We start from the raw sequence: 18,618 nt of genomic DNA, 5'->3' as shown, positions 1-18,618 counted from the left end.
ACATTCAGCTTTTTTCTGCTGGGGAAGTGCCCTTTGAAATCCAGCTGCAACCGTGCAAGATAAAAAAAAAAAAAAAGAACGAAAAAAAGAAAAAGAAACAAGAGAAATGGGAGGCTTAGAGAATGCAACAAAAAGGCAGGGAAAGAGAGGATGAAGTAAGAGATAGAGGAGAAGGAGAGGAAGAAAGCAATGGCAGGGTGAGCGGCGTCTAGTATGAGTGCGCAAGGGAGGGAGCATCTGAATGGGCGTGCCCCGCCGGGGCCTCACCCCCCACTGTAGGAGACCTCCACAGATTATCCTTCATCTGAGTTTGTCCGTCTTGACCCCACCGACCCTGAGGCCCACTCTCTGTCTTCCCTTCTCTCTTGTTTTTCACACACACACACGCACACACTTTTCCTTACCCGCTCTTTCGCTCATTAGTTTCTCCAGCCCCCCACCCCAACACGGTTGACCCTTCTCTCTACCCCGCCGACACGAACACACACACACACACACACACACACACACACATAACCTGGTTCCTGATGCAAAGGAGGGGGGACCCGATGGGAGAAAATCCGAGGCTGATGTGCAGGACAAATGAGGAGGGGAAGAAAGAAAGAAAGGAGGCATGCTTTTCACCACCGCTGGTATGAAATAGAAAGCGGGGAGGGAGACAAGCGGAGGGGGTGCAAACGCAACACGGTGTGTATACGGGGGTGCAGGTGTTTCGCTCAAAGGAGTCAGTTGTTGAATGTGTGGAGCATGTGAGGTGTGCAAATCATCAGCTAAAAAATGTTCGTGTCTGAAAGTTGCGCGCTGTTCTTATATCTGCACCGAGAGGTCACGTTTAAAGACTTAAAAGCAGGGCTGACGTGTGGGGGGTGACAAAAAAAACATTTCTCATGTTTGTAGGTTTTTATCGCCATCGGCTATGATTCAAATCCATATGCATTAAAATCTGCGTCAGTTTTGAGCCCAGCGCGGCTCACATATGCAGCAGAGAGCAAGACGATTTCACCCGGTGGTCTCTTCCAATGAAATTAATTTACTTTTCGATGTATCCAGTAACTTTCCTCTCGCTGAAAACCTTACTCCACATCCTAACCGGGCTCCTTAACGATACATATAAACTCCTTCCGCAAACAAAAACAGGGGAAAATCCATGTCGTGCGTGGATCCCTTGTTTGCCCATGTGGAGGTAAAAATGGAAAAGCAAGTAGCAGGCTGGATAAACTGTGAGGGTGAATATGTTAGGGCTCCTCGGGTTTTATTTGCAAAGCTGCAGGTGGATGCTTGAATGACACGACACTGTTTTTCTTGGCCCGGTCGACGGCCGCACGTCGTGGATGCGACCTACCTGCTTGTTTTTGACGTGAAGGGAATGTCATCTGGAAAAAAAAGGACAAGTTTGAGAACGTACTGTTTTTCCACGACACGCTGAGATTCTTCAAACGTTCTTGTCTGTGGTGTGTACACAGTAGGGTACATTTGACACTTTAGACATCATGAATATCCTTGAACCCAGTACAAAAATCAAGTCTGAGGTAATTATCACATCATCACACTGAATCTCGGTCATATCAATTCGCTCATACGCTGGCCTTTTATTGATTAGTGCGTATTCAGTGGACATAGCCAATGAAAATAACTGAATTTGATCTATTTCTTTTCTTTTGCTGATCACACACACTGTATGTGTTCACGGGGATCATTTAGCACACACGGAACCAAATAAATAGAACATGAGTGGATACAGATTGGTTCACTTATAACCTCTGCAAGTTCAGACACTGTGAGAGCAGAGAAATAGAAACATAAATACATAAATAGAAACATTTATATGCGTCTTCCCACCTGAAATGTTTGACTCCTCAAAGGCCCTTGTGTTTTTTTTGTGCGGTTTTAGCAGCATCATATATATGAGAGATTTTGTTCCACACGTTATGCAACTGATAGAAAAAGAAAAAAAGATGGTTCACGCCATTGTTCACCACAAAAGTATAACACAATAAACAACTCTCTACGACTCATATATTTTTATGGCACTGTTGGATATGGTTGCACCACAATATATGTTTCCCTATTTGTAGCTTAGAAAGGCATCTATATATTTCTATTTTATGTATTGATTGAAATAAATGGACATAAAAATGATTTAAAAAAATAGGTAACTAAATGACAAATAAGGACATTTAAAAAAAAATGAAAACTGTTGTAATGGCTCATGCTGAAAGACTACGGAAGAGTAGCTATTCGCGCCACCCATGAGAGAGGGAAAAAAAGAGGAGGTAGATTTTTGTCTCAGCATGCATTTGGAGAAAAAAAGTCGAAATGTCGAGAATAAACTCGAATTACAATGTCGAGAAAAAAGTCAATCTTTCCTGCGCATGTGACTGCTGCTACAAAGTACCGTTGCAGACCGTTAGATGAACCATGCTTCGGAAAAAAAACACTACCTCCTCTCATTTTTCTCTCATGGGTGTATGGGTCCTAATCAATACTCTTCCGTACAATACTCTTCCGTAGAAACACTAATTAACAGCCGTGGCATAATTTCTAAACTAGATATTTCCAGCCGCCCACTTAAACTCCTTTTCGCTAGGGGGCGGTAGTTGAAAGCCGGGAGGACGATGGCTACCTGAGTAATCGAGGAAACTGAAGAGACTTCTATCCGTAGCTAACGGTAGCTAGCCGGCTAATCTCCCGGACAAACGCAGACGTGGTTATTTTGTTGTCCGTTTTAGTGTCCGTGTCTTTTTGGAGTGCTTTGTAGGCCTGTGATTTTGAAACACGCCACCAGTGGCAAACGCGAGACAGACGCCAAGTGGACAAGTATAAATGCGCTGGATGTTCGGCCGCTGTTGCCTTCCCCCAGGATGCTAGCACCTGAGCGAGACAGCTAGTTAGCAAACCTGCTAAAGTAGCCAAAGAGTAGCTCTGCCCGGATGCTGTGAGCAGCAACGCAGCGGATTTTGTGGGAGTTTCTGGCCGGCCTAGCGTTATGTCAAACAACCGGCCGCAGCAACTCGCTGGCGGGGCGAGTTCAGTGCCCAGCACGAGTAGCAACAGCACGGGGAGCACGAACGGCGGCGGTGGGAGCAACGCCGTCACAAGTAATGGTAGCAATTCTGGAAATGGTGTGCCCTCCCGGACCGGGGCAGCAGCAGGCGACGGCGGCGCGTCTGTTCCAACTTTGGCCCCCGTGCCGTCGCCCCGGGGCGGGTTAGCTTCCCTGAGCCGACCCGCTGCGTCTTCGGGCACCAGAAAGAGATCCCTACACCAAGCCCCATTATGCAACGGCCTCTTGAATTCATACGAAGATAAGAGCAATGATTTTGTCTGGTGAGTCTTCTCGGGGGTGGACGTGGAAGGAAAAACTGCCTTAGGAAATGTTCATTTCTCTACATCGTAGCTGCAGTTTAGTGGCAGCGTTGCAAAAGTTTTGAGAGCTGACATTTGATCCTGTTTTCTGCCTCTTTTTAGTCCCATCTGTTTCGAAATGATAGAGGAGGCACACATGACGAAGTGTGGCCACAGTTTCTGGTAAGTGTGTTGGAGGGAGTGGGATAGTTGGTCGGACGAGGATGACACACCTGTTGAGGATCTGTATAGTCCCATCCCATGACTTGTGCCCTCTACAAGAAAATCATATGCATCACATGTATTCCTAAGGCTAGTTGAACTAGAAAACAAAAACTTGTGGTTAATGGTGACCTCTTTATAATCACATAATGCTTTACATCATTGACACAAGCTTTGGTTTTGTCCTTGTACATGATTTTAATGTGCAAACACAGTGTGAGACCCAAGCAGTCAAACCTGTCTGTGCTCGGTGGGGAGTGGGGAGTTTTGCTTTCACGCTTGGCATGATTACTGCTTGTCCCGTTCTTCATTCCGTCTTTATCTCCCTGTAGCGTTTCGGCTATTAAACGCCCATTTTTGTTTCCCTTCCTCTCTGCAGTTTCAAGTGTATCCGCCAGAGCTTGGAAGACAGCAACAGATGTCCCAAGTGCAACTACATTGTCGATAATGTGGACCAACTTTTCCCAAACTTTCTTGGTAGGTACTCTGAGGTAGAGGCTTGAGGTCTGCTCTTTTAAAGCTTTTTCTGATGAGAAGAAAAATCTCTGGTTTTCACTGTTATGGTCACCATGAAAATACATGGTTTCTATCATCTCGTCATTGTACTACATCAGGATTCTAAAATCACATCATTTGATTTTTTTATTTTTGATATTTAGTGAAGGATCAATACTACAGTGAAATAATAGAATAGTTCTGTTTATATATATATATTTTTTTAATATAAGTTTGAGTCTGAGCACAAGAAATACTCTTCACAGAACGTCTTGTGTTGACATGTGTGATAAATACATACATTATGCTCTTTATGGGTACAATTCATGGTCTCTCATCCTGAAGAGGACAAACTACAGTGCAATAAAAGTACACTGTAGGAGTTTTGAATGCACATTACCCCAGTCTGTGTGATAACGAGGCTAGTGGAGATTACATTGTTGCCTCTGACTCTACATTAGTAACAGCTGAGCTCAGGGACATAATGTGTCGGGATTTTCTTCAACCTTTGTCCAAATCAGCAATATTGTACCCTCTTAAAACACAATTCCTTTTGCCATAACTGAAGAAGTTATCCTCTGTGACAAAATGTTCAATATAATATTATGTTAAACAAATGTGTAATAGGATTCCACCCTGCCCTCTCTGAATAGTAAGCAGGTCATGGGGTCCTCTCGTCCCTCTCTCCATTATTGCTTTTGCTGATATTGTGTCTGCGTGTGATTATTGTTGCACCATGTGATAAAGCTCTCCAACAGTCCTTCATACGCATCTGTAAAATTGGTCTCTGAAGCCCTATTTGCACATGCACAAGTATTACCTTTAGTAATTTGTTATTATTGTAGAGTTTGTTTGCATCTTAATCCTGTGCAAATCGGCCATGTCCGTAATCTGTAAAGTGAATATTGCCTTGCAAAACTATTGACTATTTTCTTGCAGAGAAAGTCCAGTTGAGTAATTTCTAAGTCACATGACTTTTGCAGGTAAAACTACTTCTTTGCAAATGGGGCTTAAATGAACACAAGACATGTTTATTAGTCATTGGAAACGTGCATTTAGAATAAAGTAATGACTTTCATACCCGTTTGAAATAAATTCTGTATTTTTACTACACAGCCACTTGCCAGTTCATTAGGTACAGTATTAAAAATGAATGCTTATAGCAGTCCAACAGGAAATGTTGGCTTCCTGAAGAGTAAGGTATTTATCATTTGTGTCAAATAACAGAGTTGTTGATTCAGGTGTGTTTTCATATTGGAGGCTGTGGTTTGTAGCACTGTTGAATTGTGTTGTTTTACATGCATTTTAGTAAGTGGGCTGGGCTAAATAACAGCACCACAACATACATCCTTCAAAATGACCATACAGGTGAATGACCTTTTTGAACCTTTTTAAACATAAACTGAACTGAGCCATTATGAATTTATGTTTTCACTACCGTACCTAATGAACTGGCAAATGGGTGTATATGTGTCATAGACAATATGACTGGTTGTAGATGATATAAGTGAAGAAATTCTAGTTTATTCTCTAGGTAACTAACCCCACTCAAAAGTTTCATTGTTTTGTTTTTCAAGTTACACGCTGGTAATGTTTGTCATGTGCTTTTCCTCCTTTCTCATCCACCCTACCCCACTATATTCCAGTGAATGAACTCATCCTTAAACAGAAACAACGGTCGGAGGAAAAGAGACTAAAATTAGATCATCCTGTAAGTGCAACACATGCACCATATATTATAATGGATTTATATTGTCTTTCTTCCTGTAGAATAATTTTAACTGTCTCAATTTTGGAAAAACTCTTTTGCTTGTAACTGATAAGTGTGTATGACCCCCCCCCCCAGAATGGGTCTAGGTGGCAAGTCTTCCAGGATGTTTTGAGTCCTGATCAAGAGAACTTGGACCTGGCAAATGTCAATCTGATGCTGGAACTCCTGGTCCAGAAGAAAAAGCAGCTGGAGGCGGTAAGTGACAGTCTAAGAGTGATCATATTTTTTTTTATCAAGTTTTGGCATTTACTTTTTGGATTGTTCTACACGAGGATGGAAAGCCCTGTGATTTACACTTTGCACTCCTCATGTAACTTTTTATAGGACACTACAAATAATCATTCATCTTAACCGTAACAGATTAATAAATATTATTATAAAAACAATAATCTGTATTTGACTGGATAGCCAGCTCCATGCTGGCATTTCTACAGACCGAAGACATGGTTAGTCACAACAAACAAAAATGCATTTCACTCTGTTTCTGTCACACTTTTCCTTTACAGGTAGATTTGTTGGCAATATTTTGGCTAAATTTAGTTTGTAGAAGTCTATTACTTGTCATACTGTGTTTTCTGTATTTCTCTGACTGCGAGGACACAGCTAAAAATAATTTTTGACTTAAATCAAGATTCATATGAATTTTGTCCCATTTCAGAGTGGACAGTGTGTTCCCTGACATGTCTGGCGGTAACATCTTCAATCAGTCATAACATATTACGTACAATCAGTGGCCATTTTATTGGTTGCATCTGCAGGATATTAAGCAATGCAATACCACAGACCAGGCCTTTCCAAAGCTCAGTATGCTCAGCTCTAGGTAACATTATCAGAAATGCATAAATTCAGATGTGTTAATTATTGCGCTCATACTTTCTGGATGACACTATTGAGTTTGTTTTTCCATGCTTGTTATGCACATGAGTGTAAAAGTACATTTGTATTGGATTACCCTACACCCTGTATAATTGTACCTAAGAAAATTGGTCACAGAGTGTATGCAGTGTCCTGAGGCTTGAAAAAAAAAAAACATCCAGTGGTGTTGTGTCATATGAATGGAACTATTAATTAGTAGGGGTGGGAATCGCAAACCAGTTCCGACTTCGAACCTGTTCCAGCTTTTACAACCCATTGGAATTGCAGGCCTCAGATGTTATCGATTCCGAGTCTAGACGATGCTCACAGCATGACGTCACGTTCAGCGGCTGCCTTGACTTAACAAGGAAACATAGTGAGGAAGAAGCAATTTAATCCTTGGCTGCATTTCACTAAATGAAAATGATGCCGTTTGCAATCAGTGCAAGACTGGGAGTTCATGCATGCTTTGTTTCCATTATTTGCCTGGACTATGACAACCTGCCATAGTCTCATTTGAAAATGATTTATAGTTAACATTAATGACAGTATAGAAGTGATGAAAATCAAACTTAAATTAAAGTCAAGTGAAATATCATCCAGTAAGTTAGCACATTGTGTTGCATTTTCATCATCCAGGTTGTGTTGTGACAGATAAGGAAAGACTGGTTTGAGGCTGAACCAGCGCTACATTTTTCCACACAGAAAACTGATGGGAAGTAGATAAAGAACGGCAAAGGCCCAAAAACACACTGTCGGAAAAGTCTGACACATCCCCTTTTTGTGTTTTTGTCAGTTGTGACATGAAAAGAGAAGTAGGAACCACAACCTACTGTGTCCTGTTGACATACGGTCTGTCACATCAGCGCTTTGTCAGAGTGTGTCCATTACTAGACAGGGTCCCTGTTGGACTGATTAGAAACTGTGTCTTTGACATGTACAGTCTAATCAGTCTCCCAGAAGTCAGTGGAAATATGTGTTACAGTCTGATGAGACCATGATTGATCTTTTTTTGAAAAAGCTTTAAAAGGTGTGCAGCTTGTTGGTGTAAGAAGACAATACACACAGTGTCCAAAAATATATGGACCTAACTGGTCCTTATGTGCCTTTCTTCTGAGTTGCACCAAAATGTCACACCACTAGCCAAGAATGCCTTCAGCCGGCACTAAATAAACGGCACTAAAGCAGCAGGGACTTGTCACCATCGCTATTTCCTTGTTGGTGTTGTTTTGTGATACTCATCATCTTGTGTGTGTTTGTGTGTAAAGACACACAAAGGCATTTATGCTCATTTAGGATTGTCTGCATCTCTGATACTCATGGTTCTGTCTCTCTGTGCTTCTGCGTGTGATGTAAATGAAATGACACAGTTGAGAAATCATTCAGATGTTCAGCTTCCTGGAGTTGGTGGTTGACCCTGAAATGTTGTACTGTCAGCCTTCATGATGAGAGCGATCACTTCTTCTTGTAGTGGCCTTTAATGCGATGACCTAAATGCCGTCTACAGCTAAACTGCTGGTACCAGTATTCCTCGCTGACCCTGCCCTCCCCTCCTCTACTTTCATGTTATTTCAATACATTTTTCTGGTAGAGTTGTACATCTTGCCAGCTGGCTGAATTCAGAAGCTGCTTTTATTCCATACAGGGCACATTACTCATTCATCATTAGAACGTGCGTGTGTTCTCACTCCCTTCAGATAAATTGTTTCTGGACATGTTTAATTTCAGTTTTTATCTGATTGGACATGCATTTGTTTTGCCTGTCTTTCATTTTACTTAATCAGTGGTGTAGTACCAGTGTTTGAGCACATGTAGATATTTCCCTTGATTTTCTAATTAGGATGTAGTAGATGTTTTTTCCAGATCCCTAGTCCTTTCAAACTAAGGGCCTCGTGCACACTTTGACCCTGTAATGGCAGCAGAATCAAAAGAGGGGCGGAACATGTGTCCTATTGTCGCGAGAACAGTCAGCACAGCAACTGAGGTCTGAAATGCAACAAAAGGCCTGTTGCAAGCTGGAACAGATTTCACTGTCGCAAAAGGATTTTTAGGAGAAGCTCGTGTCAGCTTTGTGCTAACGAGCTCCTGCAGTTAAGTCAGGGAACTGCAGTCGAAGCATTACTGCCGAGCTTTCTCATTTCCCAACACACTTTACTGAAACACGTTACTACAGAGTGTTCTGATTTACATACGCAATTTGCTCACTCCCAAAAATACATAAGCCTAAGAGTGACATTTGGATACTTTTTTTTACCTTGTTATTAGATCTTCCATTCAGTAGTGTTATTGTTTTCCAGAACCAACAAAGAATCAGACAAAAGTCAGTGAAAAACTGTTAAGGTGCTCGTACATTTTACATCTGTGCTTGGTAGTTTAATGAATAATATTATGTCCGTTGTATTATATTTATTAAGAGTATTGAGTATTACTGTCCCCCTGAGGGAGGAAAATACTATCTCTGCTCCGTGGACCAGCGTAGGTATTGTGTGGCTCCAGTTCTGTGTTTGATTATGTCTGTATCTCCACTAGGAATCCCAAGCAGCTCAGAGACAGATCCTCATGGAGTTTCTTAAAGAAGCCAGGAGAAACAAGAGAGAGGTACTACGCTTTTCATTTCCACAATATAAAAAAAAAAAGAGCCACACAGAGCTTTTGTAGTGGCAAAGGCACAGAAGACAGCTTTACAAAAGGATTAAAAAAAAAAGAGAAACACAAAAATATCTAGAATGAAAAGAACAGCATGTTTATCTGTTTATCTTTGTCAACAGCAACTAGAGCAGCTACAGAAAGAGCTCAACTTTCTTGAAGAAGACATTAAGCGCGTCGAGGTAAACGGAACTTATCCACTCCCACTAACTAATAACCACCAAACCTGCATTCACATCATGTTCTTATGAGATGTGTGCCTGATTTATGAATTTTGATTATACTGTGAAATGACAACAGCTGGAACCCCTGATCATAACAGCTTGAGACTGACATGTTATTTCCGTGTCATTTTCCAGGAAATGAGTGGCCTGTACTCTCCAATGATGGAGCCAGAGTGTACAGTGCCTAATGTTGAGGCTCCATCTCCGGCACCCAGGTACTACTCATCCCTGTGTTCCAGTAAATTATGTCCATACATAACATTTGTTTTTTCTCAATTGTCTGCAGAAATAGTAATTGCAACTTTATTTTTATGAAGCAGCTACTGCGCTAATGGCAAAACAAATCCATATTTTCAAGGTGATATAGGCTCCTGCATTACTGTTCCTTGTTCTTTAATATACGTCTGCTTGTGTGTATGTTTTGTTGTTGTATAGCTGTAGTAGTATTATGGAGACTTCAGACTACAGCCAGCCTCCAGGATTTGGTGGCGCGACCCAGGTATGTTTCAGCGACACACAAACCGCTAAGAATGCTCTTTTACTGCAAGTCATGTCTAATATTTTCATGGTCTTGAAACACAGTATAACTTGACGTGTCGAATGTTAAGTTGTCTTTTAGTTTAATGTAGAAGCAGACCATATGTTTTAGGGCCAAGGCACTATAAGGTCAACTTAGTCAGATATCCCAATGACTTAGTTCTTCTACAGATACTGATCACAGCAAATGTTAGGTGAAGGGCATGTTGGGTTTAGACGTACACTCTTGAGTTCATTAGGGTTCTGCTATTCAGCATTGGTTTCAGATAACAGAAAACTGAAGGCTGTGGTTTGTAGGACTGTTGTATTGTATTGTTTACTGACATGTTTCTATTATTTTGACAACCCCATTTTAATCAGTAGCCTGGATAAATAACAGAAACCCTAATTAACAGCAGTACAAACTACATCATCCAACATGACCATACAGTTGAATGATCACCTTTCTGACATTTAGATCAGGACTGTTACATCAGATAGTGTATTCATTTTCACTGCTGTACCTAATGTTTTTGCAGTTGAATATGCATTTTGATGTTAAAACAAAATCAGTTTGTAATATTCTTCTCAAAACTACTGTTCAGCTTTGCAATAACAGATGTCAGAGCGACTTTCCTTCTTATCATTTGAACCGTTGTGGATGTGTCCTCAGGTAAAGCGTCAGACCTGGTACAACAGCACGCTGGCATCAAGAAGGAAGAGGCTGACGGCTCATTTTGAGGATCTGGAGCAGTGCTACTTCTCCAACAAAATGTCACGCATCACAGGTACTCGTCACTGGCTCTTGTTGACAGTTTAAATATGCGTCAGGTCAGCATATTTTGTGAACATCATTGGAGAAACTGGACTACAGCTGCATGAGAGAATCACATGAATATTTTTTGAATGAGATGTTGTTTGTCACCCAGTGTTATTATTTATTTATTTTTTTGTCATTTTGAGTATTTCACATAAACTTCACCGAATGTTGTCTCAGATTTAGAGAACTTTCTTCTTCCCAACAGGCCAATTCATTTGCAGCTTTTCCACATGCATGCATCAATCAATCCAATAAACAAACAAGCCAAGGAAATAAGTGAATGGGTACTTTATCAGTCACAAAATCAGTGCTCATTAAGATCAATAAAATCAGTAGTAAAAATCCAATAAATAATTAAATAGATTCAATAAATAAATAGATAAAATGAGTGAGGTCTGTGTTAAAAGCTTAATAGCAGAAAGAATAAAGGACTATGTAACGATTTGTTGGGCACATTCTCTCAGCAGGGTTTTTTTTTTTTTTTTTTTCAGTTTAAAACGATAGCACTGGAAGAATGGTCATAGGTTTTCACACAAAAGATGACCTTTGTTTGGATTTTATTGTGGTAGAAACTATATTTAAATGCAACATTAATTTTCAATCTTATTGTATGGTAACATTTTTTCACAATATATAGTTCACAAGAACGTGCATATTGATGTTGTGTGTCTGGTGTTTTCAGATGAGGGCAGAAACTTGAACCAGCTGGATGATTTCATGGAGTGTTTGTCAAAGTTCACTCGTTACAACTCTGTGCGGCCGCTGGCCACCCTCTCTTACGCCAGTGATCTCTATAACGGCTCCAGTATCGTCTCCAGGTATGAGAGTGAAAACATCAAACTCACGTGTCGGTCTTTTGTTACACTGATCTGTAATGTCCATATTTTATTTACTTTTGTCACATCGTTAAACAAGAAACACATGTTTCATTATATTGTGCATGTTGTATTTTGCATAGTTTTTATGTGTGTAATCTCAATCAGGCTTTTACCATGTGTGTCCTCCCCTGTGTTTCAGTATTGAGTTCGACCGTGACTGTGACTACTTTGCCATTGCTGGCGTCACAAAGAAAATCAAGGTGTTTGAGTACGGCACTGTGATCCAGGATGCAGTGGACATCCACTACCCTGTCAATGAAATGACCTGCAACTCCAAAATCAGGTGAGCTAAGACCTCCTTCATATAGCAGCAGGATGGAACTGTGTCTCTCAGCCCTCAGACCCAGTCACTAAGTGCTGTTACATATGACTGTAGATTGTATCTCATTCATTCACCTGAAGGCAGGATCTGCTTAGAACAAAATCAATAACCTTGTAACTGGACTTGAGTGTGACCTGGAATAATTTACATGTACAGCCAAACCTGAAACACTTTTTATGGCATAATTTTGTGAAAAACAGTTTACTGTGCTCCCTGTATGTGTGCATGTAAGTATATAAGGGATGGCTGACTTGAATCTTCATGTCATTGTTTGTTGTAGCTGTATCAGCTGGAGCAGTTATCACAAGAACCTTCTGGCCAGCAGCGACTATGAGGGTACTGTCATTCTGTGGGATGGATTTACTGGCCAGAGGTCTAAAGTCTACCAGGTGTGTGACTTGGAGCATGGCTTTTCCATCAGGATTGGAGTTAATCATTATCTTTATCTGTATATTTGTCAAACAATCTTTCTAAGGCCGTATCTGACCTCTTTTCAGGAGCATGAAAAGAGGTGTTGGAGCGTTGACTTCAATCTGATGGACCCCAAGCTCTTAGCCTCTGGTTCTGATGATGCTAAAGGTAATTGAGGATATCTGAAAGGATTAGACATAACTTATGTTGCAGCTTTCCAGCTTTTGTCTCTTGATACTTTTTCTAATGGTTAAGTGTTTTTTGTGTTATTTTTCCTTCTTCAGTGAAGTTGTGGTCAACTAATCTTGACAACTCAGTGGCCAGCATCGAAGCAAAAGCCAATGTCTGCTGTGTTAAGTTCAGCCCGACCTCCAGATATCATCTGGCCTTCGGTTGTGCAGGTAAGATCAGGATTTGCGTAACGCTTCATGCATCTTTGTCTTGTCCAAAGTGTTGATTGTGAACAAAATAGACACAGATGTATGTAGTTATTCAGATAGCTTGTCCAAAAGTAGTAGATAATGTTTCTCTCTAACCGCATAACCATATGTATACCTGAAATCGAAAAACCTCTGCTGCAGGTTTCTCACTTGAGTCAGTTTAATTACTTTCAGATGTTAAGAAGTTCATACTGAATAGAAATCAATCGGATGAGAAATGTTTTGGAGCATCCAGCCGTCCACATAATCACAGACAAAGTAACTTGTTTTTCTCGTACTGTGATGTATTGTTATTGTTGCTCGCCTCGCACCACTGCAGTTTCTCCTTGTAGAGTACTAAATTTCTTTTGCGGTCATACAGACTCTGGTGGTCCAGACAAACTTCTGAAAATTTCATTTATTGCACTCCCAAAGGAGGAATACGAATTACAAGAAGTATTCAGTTAAACACGTTCATGTAACATCAGATGAACTAAAGTATTCTCTGTCAAACTCTGTCTTCTCTCGCAGTGAATTTCTCCAACTCATTTACTCATTCCTACAGTCCAGGTCCAGTAAGCCTGGAAGCAGAAAACCCTGCTTGACCTGAATTGTTGGTTTAGTGTTCAAGCCAGAGCAACGAAGTAAAAACAAGCAGGCGCAGTGTACCACTTACTCAAAAACATAATCGATGGAGAACATTTCTCGTTAGAACAAGACAATACACAATTTTACCATCTTTCGACCACAGCTGCATACCTTGGTTGTTATTGTAGAGACCTGACACTAAAAAAAAAAACATCTATATTTTTTCCTCTTGCTCACAGACCATTGTGTTCACTACTACGATCTACGCAACACTAAGCAGCCAATCATGGTGTTCAAAGGCCACAGGAAAGCCGTGTCCTACGCCAAGTTTGTCAACGGAGAAGAGATTGTTTCTGCGTAAGTCAGCTGAGCTTTATTTTCATCAGTCACGTTTGGTTTCTTGGACAGTAACGGACAGCATTAGAATCGTCTTTCTGCAGCTCATTTAGATTTTCTCTGTGCCGTTATTTTCATTTATAATTCCTGCTACGTAACCCCACTTAAACCTATTCACTATGTTCTCTGTCCTAATAATTGTGTCCCAAAAAACTGCTGTGCAACATCAGTTCTGATCTTCAGATCGATTACAATCACATAAATTATTTACTCCTTTAAATGATGCTCGCAGCACGACATCACGCTCTGTGAAGCACTTTAACAAGCAAACATGTAGAGGAAGCAGCAGTGTTGACGGGTGGCTGCGTTTCACTCAACAGTGTGAAGTTGTGCCATTTGCAATCAGTGCAAGGCTGGGATTTCATGCAAACATTGTTTCCCATTAATTGCCAAGACTATGGCGGCCTGCCATAGACTAATTTCCCCTAGAAATAGTTCAACACGTTACAATTAACCTAAGCAACGTTGTGGTGAAAGTGATCTTTTAAGTTGTGTCTGAGCTGGGCATGTTAACATCTGTTAAAATGAAACAGCTGGTTTATTGCTGAAAACCACGTAGGACTACTTTTTCCACACAGAAAATTGACGATGGAATGGACAAAGAACTGGATTTATTTTCTTTACCAATTTTCAAGTAAAAATAAATAGACTTCATAGAAAACACACTTGGGTAACTTTAAAGAATGTTCAGCCAAAAGCTTTTTGATTCTTACAGGATGTTTTAGATTTCAAATCTGAGGAAAATGGGCACAAGTACAACCTTTTATAGTGAAGAAATTTTTAAATAGTGTACTACATTTCTTCATATAATACCCAGTTGTAAATTAAAATCTTAGTCTCTGATAATGGCTGGTGGCTCCCTGAGAAGGAACATTATACTGCAGAATTTCCTCACCAAAGTAAAGAGAAAAAGAGTAAAAAATGCATATATTTTATCTGTCACCACATATACTGTTTAATAAGAGCTTGGGCCAATCTACAAGCTTGATGATGCATCCTTAATTCAACTCTATATCCTGAAGACTAATACCATAATCAAACTTCTGTCTACTTTAATCTGAAATGATTCCAGGAAGAGTTAAGTTTGTACTGGAAGCATAACGCTGCAATTAAAGAGGAGCTGAAAATATGACCGATTATACTCACCAAATAATGGGAATTGGGTTTCTAATCCAAGCCTGATTCAAATAAAACTATGTTTCTGAGGTAAATGAGGACCCCTGATGGTATTTAATGAAATATAGTTTTGTTTTGTGCGAGTTCAGATCAGTGTGTTACATCAGACGTATTGAAAATGCCAAGATTGTACTGATAGGAAAGTACTAAATTCATAAAATGTTAGTATTAGGAGACTGAGACCCTAGAGGTTTAACATGTCACATTACATGAAGGCATACAGTCCATGGCTCATCCTGTGTTCTTCCACTCTGTAATATGCAGTTCTACAGACAGTCAGCTGAAGCTGTGGAACGTCAACAAGCCTCACTGCCTGCGCTCCTTCAAGGGTCACATCAACGAGAAGAACTTTGTGGGCCTGGCATCCAATGGAGACTACGTTGCCTGTGGTAAGCACTTTATTACTGCATTCCTTCATTTCCCTCGGTAGAAACGACTGGCTGTGAGAGGTTTGAACCGACTAGTCGACTTTACTGCTGTGCCATGATTCACCGATCATGTGACAATAATAACATGGGTGCCTCGGTGAGTCATTGCAGGAAATTAGCAGCAGTTCATCAAGTGTGTAGAAATACTTCACATGCAGACTATGTAAGTCAGTCCTGAAATACAACAAATGTACGAACGGTCCAAATCCTCTCAACAACAGTCAAATAACACCTTCATCAAATGTCCTCTGGTAACAGAGAGAAGGAGGTTGACAAATCAACAATTACCTGGTGAATTTTATTGTCTAAAGTTGTTAGACCTTTATCTGCTTAGGAGATACACCACTTTTTTTTTGTCCCAGTTTATTATCATTATATTATTTTACATCCCACTGTGAAGTACTATTCGATGTTATTGCCGGTGCCAATAGGCTATCTGCAGCACATGGTATTGATAAGCTCATGTGTTTTTGTCCAGTTCTGTTGTGTACTATTAGTTGACATCTTTTTTTTCCTTCTTTTGACCGAGTGAGTTTATGTGTGACGTCATCAAATAGTCGATGTCAACTGGACTTTAAAAAAAGGGAAATCCAGAGTCGTTCAGCCCCAGTAGCTGTGACTGTGTAAATGCCAATATGGACGTTAAACAAAAGATTTTTTTGTGTGTGTGTGTGTGCGCGTAGGCAGTGAGAACAACTCCCTGTATCTGTACTACAAAGGACTTTCCAAGACACTGTTAACATTCAAGTTTGACACAGTGAAGAGTGTCCTGGACAAAGACAAGAAGGAGGATGACACCAACGAGTTTGTCAGTGCTGTCTGCTGGAGAGCTCTGCCTGATGGAGTGAGTTTACCCTCATAATCAATGACTCGTCGTTGATGTGGCCTTAATGGTAACATGGAGAGACATATGTGAACCATTGTTTTGTTGGTAATTAATGCACGTCCTTTGTTTTTCAGGAGTCAAACGTACTCATTGCTGCAAACAGTCAAGGAACAATCAAGGTTTGTTTTTTGTTAAACTCACAGATAAAGCATGACAATAACTTAGACAAACCTGAACACCAGACAAACTATCCTGTCTAGTTTGAGCTCCATCATTTGCTCAATAGACAGAAAACAAGCAATTTTATAGAGAATATTAACAATTTGTTGAAAGCTTACCAATAAAGGGGACTTGGCTAATTTACATCTATTCATGTAATGCCTTGGATGTTTGCGTCAGTCAAAGTGCATAGAAAACTCAAAACTTTCTCATATGAAGTCTAAATTACAAGAATATAGTTTTATGATCTGGGTGAAATATACCTCAAAATGCTCTCATCATATCGCTTAACATAAGAGGTAAGATATGACTTTATTCATCCCTGTGGGGAAATTAATTAACTGTCATCAAAGTTTGTAGATAAATGTTTTTATTGCAACTTTTCTTCTTACACAAAGCATCACAGCATTGACAGCAGGTTGCATGCGTCTCCTCTCTCTGCACAGGTACTTGAGCTCGTCTGAAGACGAGGCGTATCTTCAGCGGACATTAGATCTACCGTCAGCCTCTCTTTGTTTGGTGGTTGGATCAGTCTGATGCTGGGAGATGCCAGTATGTCGGCTGAGCACCGGGAGAGATGAAATAATCAAAATGTTATTTTCAAGAGCTCCAAGTTTTCGGACAGCGGCGAAGACTCTGGACCAGTACATCAGCATAGCAGGAGGAAATGAGCTGCCATGTCATGGCAACAAATCAAGGACCTGACTTGGGCACAAAACGGAACAAGAGACTTACGAAAAGCAGTTTGTTTCTTGTCAGTAAAGTTATATCAGCTACAATAGAACACCTCTTTAAGGTTTTAGGTCAAATCAAAACTTGTACCATTTTCTTTTTCCTTTTTTTTTTTTTTTAATAAGCTGTTGCTTTCAGTGGTACATCCAGCCAAACGCTACAACTTTCTCTTTTAAAGGCCAAAGCACAAGAAGAAATGAAACGGTGTCTTTACATGAAGCTTTTAATACCCCCTATTGTTTGTCAGCCTCCTTTTTTTCCCCCCTTCTGTGTCGTTTTTGTGTTTTTCAAATTGGGAGCAACCAGTTTTAATAAATATGACTTGAATTTCATTCTGTCCAGCGTATCAGTCCTTGTCTGGCTTAAGAGTGCAGAATGTGAGGTTGTGTACACAGGTCAAGGAGGACCAATGAATTATGGAAAATCTCTCTGTGCTGTTTCTTCAGAACAATATGCGACTCAACATTTTTGTCTGTGATCACATCAATTGTCATGTAAGTTAAGGCGTTGATCTACAGTGCCTCCTGGAACTGGAATATATATTTTTTGTCAGTGTATGTGCGCTATTTGTTGCTTGTTGGAAAATGACTACCCCTGCAAGATCAGTTTTAGTTCTTTTAAAGTAGCAACCGATTTACTCCAAGTGATGTAGGCTGAGTACGTACCACCTGAATTGAGCTGCATTGTAACACAAGACAAACTGCTGTCAGTTTCTGTGATGACACATCAAGAGGATTTGGGGAAACGCCACCAAGACCTGCCTATTTTATGATAAAGATATGAGTGAGAGAGGTGTTTTGTATTTGTATAACTGAATAAATTATTTCGAGACAGTTGTGTTGAGTTGGTGGTCTTTTGTTTTTGCCTAAGGAACTCACTGAATAGAAGCAAGATGGATGTGGCAATTATGTGGACCAGCTCAGACTTTCTGTAAAAATGTGTTCTGACCTCATTCAAAAAGAAGGAGCTCATAGGGTCTTACACACAATAACCAGAAATGGTCAAATTAATGAATTTATTTCAAACATATAAAAATATGTAACCATTTGTACTAACAACATAAAGAGATAATAATTATAAATGAAAAGACAAAATAACAGAAACACAGCCCTTTTGTTTGAAAAAGGAGTAGGAAAAAATAAACAATTAAAAAAAAAAATCCTACCCTGTTTTAACTATTCCTCAGTTTGTATCAATATTTATCCTACACAAACGTCCATATAATATGCTATGCTAATAGAGGCAGTGCAGTGCAATGAATCAGATACAATTTGTGCTTGTTTGTGAAACAAGTAAGTCTTTAAAAGCAACTTAGCAGTCCTAATATTT

The 18,618-nt window shown here is 40.1% G+C and overlaps 1 protein-coding gene across 1 annotated transcript; it reads left to right on the top strand.

Annotated features, from left to right (window-relative positions):
* The first annotated feature begins 2,403 nt into the window (after positions 1 to 2,403).
* Positions 2,404 to 18,122, top strand: cop1 (COP1 E3 ubiquitin ligase). The gene is made up of 20 exons (XM_047590399.1): positions 2,404 to 3,327; positions 3,469 to 3,528; positions 3,947 to 4,044; positions 5,709 to 5,773; positions 5,909 to 6,028; positions 9,218 to 9,286; positions 9,457 to 9,516; positions 9,694 to 9,773; positions 9,994 to 10,057; positions 10,748 to 10,862; positions 11,577 to 11,712; positions 11,912 to 12,055; positions 12,375 to 12,483; positions 12,592 to 12,673; positions 12,790 to 12,906; positions 13,752 to 13,869; positions 15,349 to 15,473; positions 16,196 to 16,356; positions 16,473 to 16,517; positions 17,004 to 18,122. The coding sequence occupies exons 1-20, from the start codon at positions 2,987 to 2,989 to the stop codon at positions 17,019 to 17,021; spliced, it is 2,127 nt and encodes a 708-aa protein (XP_047446355.1). The 5' UTR covers positions 2,404 to 2,986; the 3' UTR covers positions 17,022 to 18,122.
* Positions 18,123 to 18,618: the final 496 nt, after the last annotated feature.

The sequence above is a fragment of the Mugil cephalus genome, chromosome 7 (assembly GCF_022458985.1).
Source record: "Mugil cephalus isolate CIBA_MC_2020 chromosome 7, CIBA_Mcephalus_1.1, whole genome shotgun sequence".
Lineage (NCBI taxonomy): Eukaryota > Metazoa > Chordata > Actinopteri > Mugiliformes > Mugilidae > Mugil > Mugil cephalus.
Note: the sequence above shows the minus strand (reverse complement) of the source record. Positions and strands in the feature narration are given on the sequence as shown.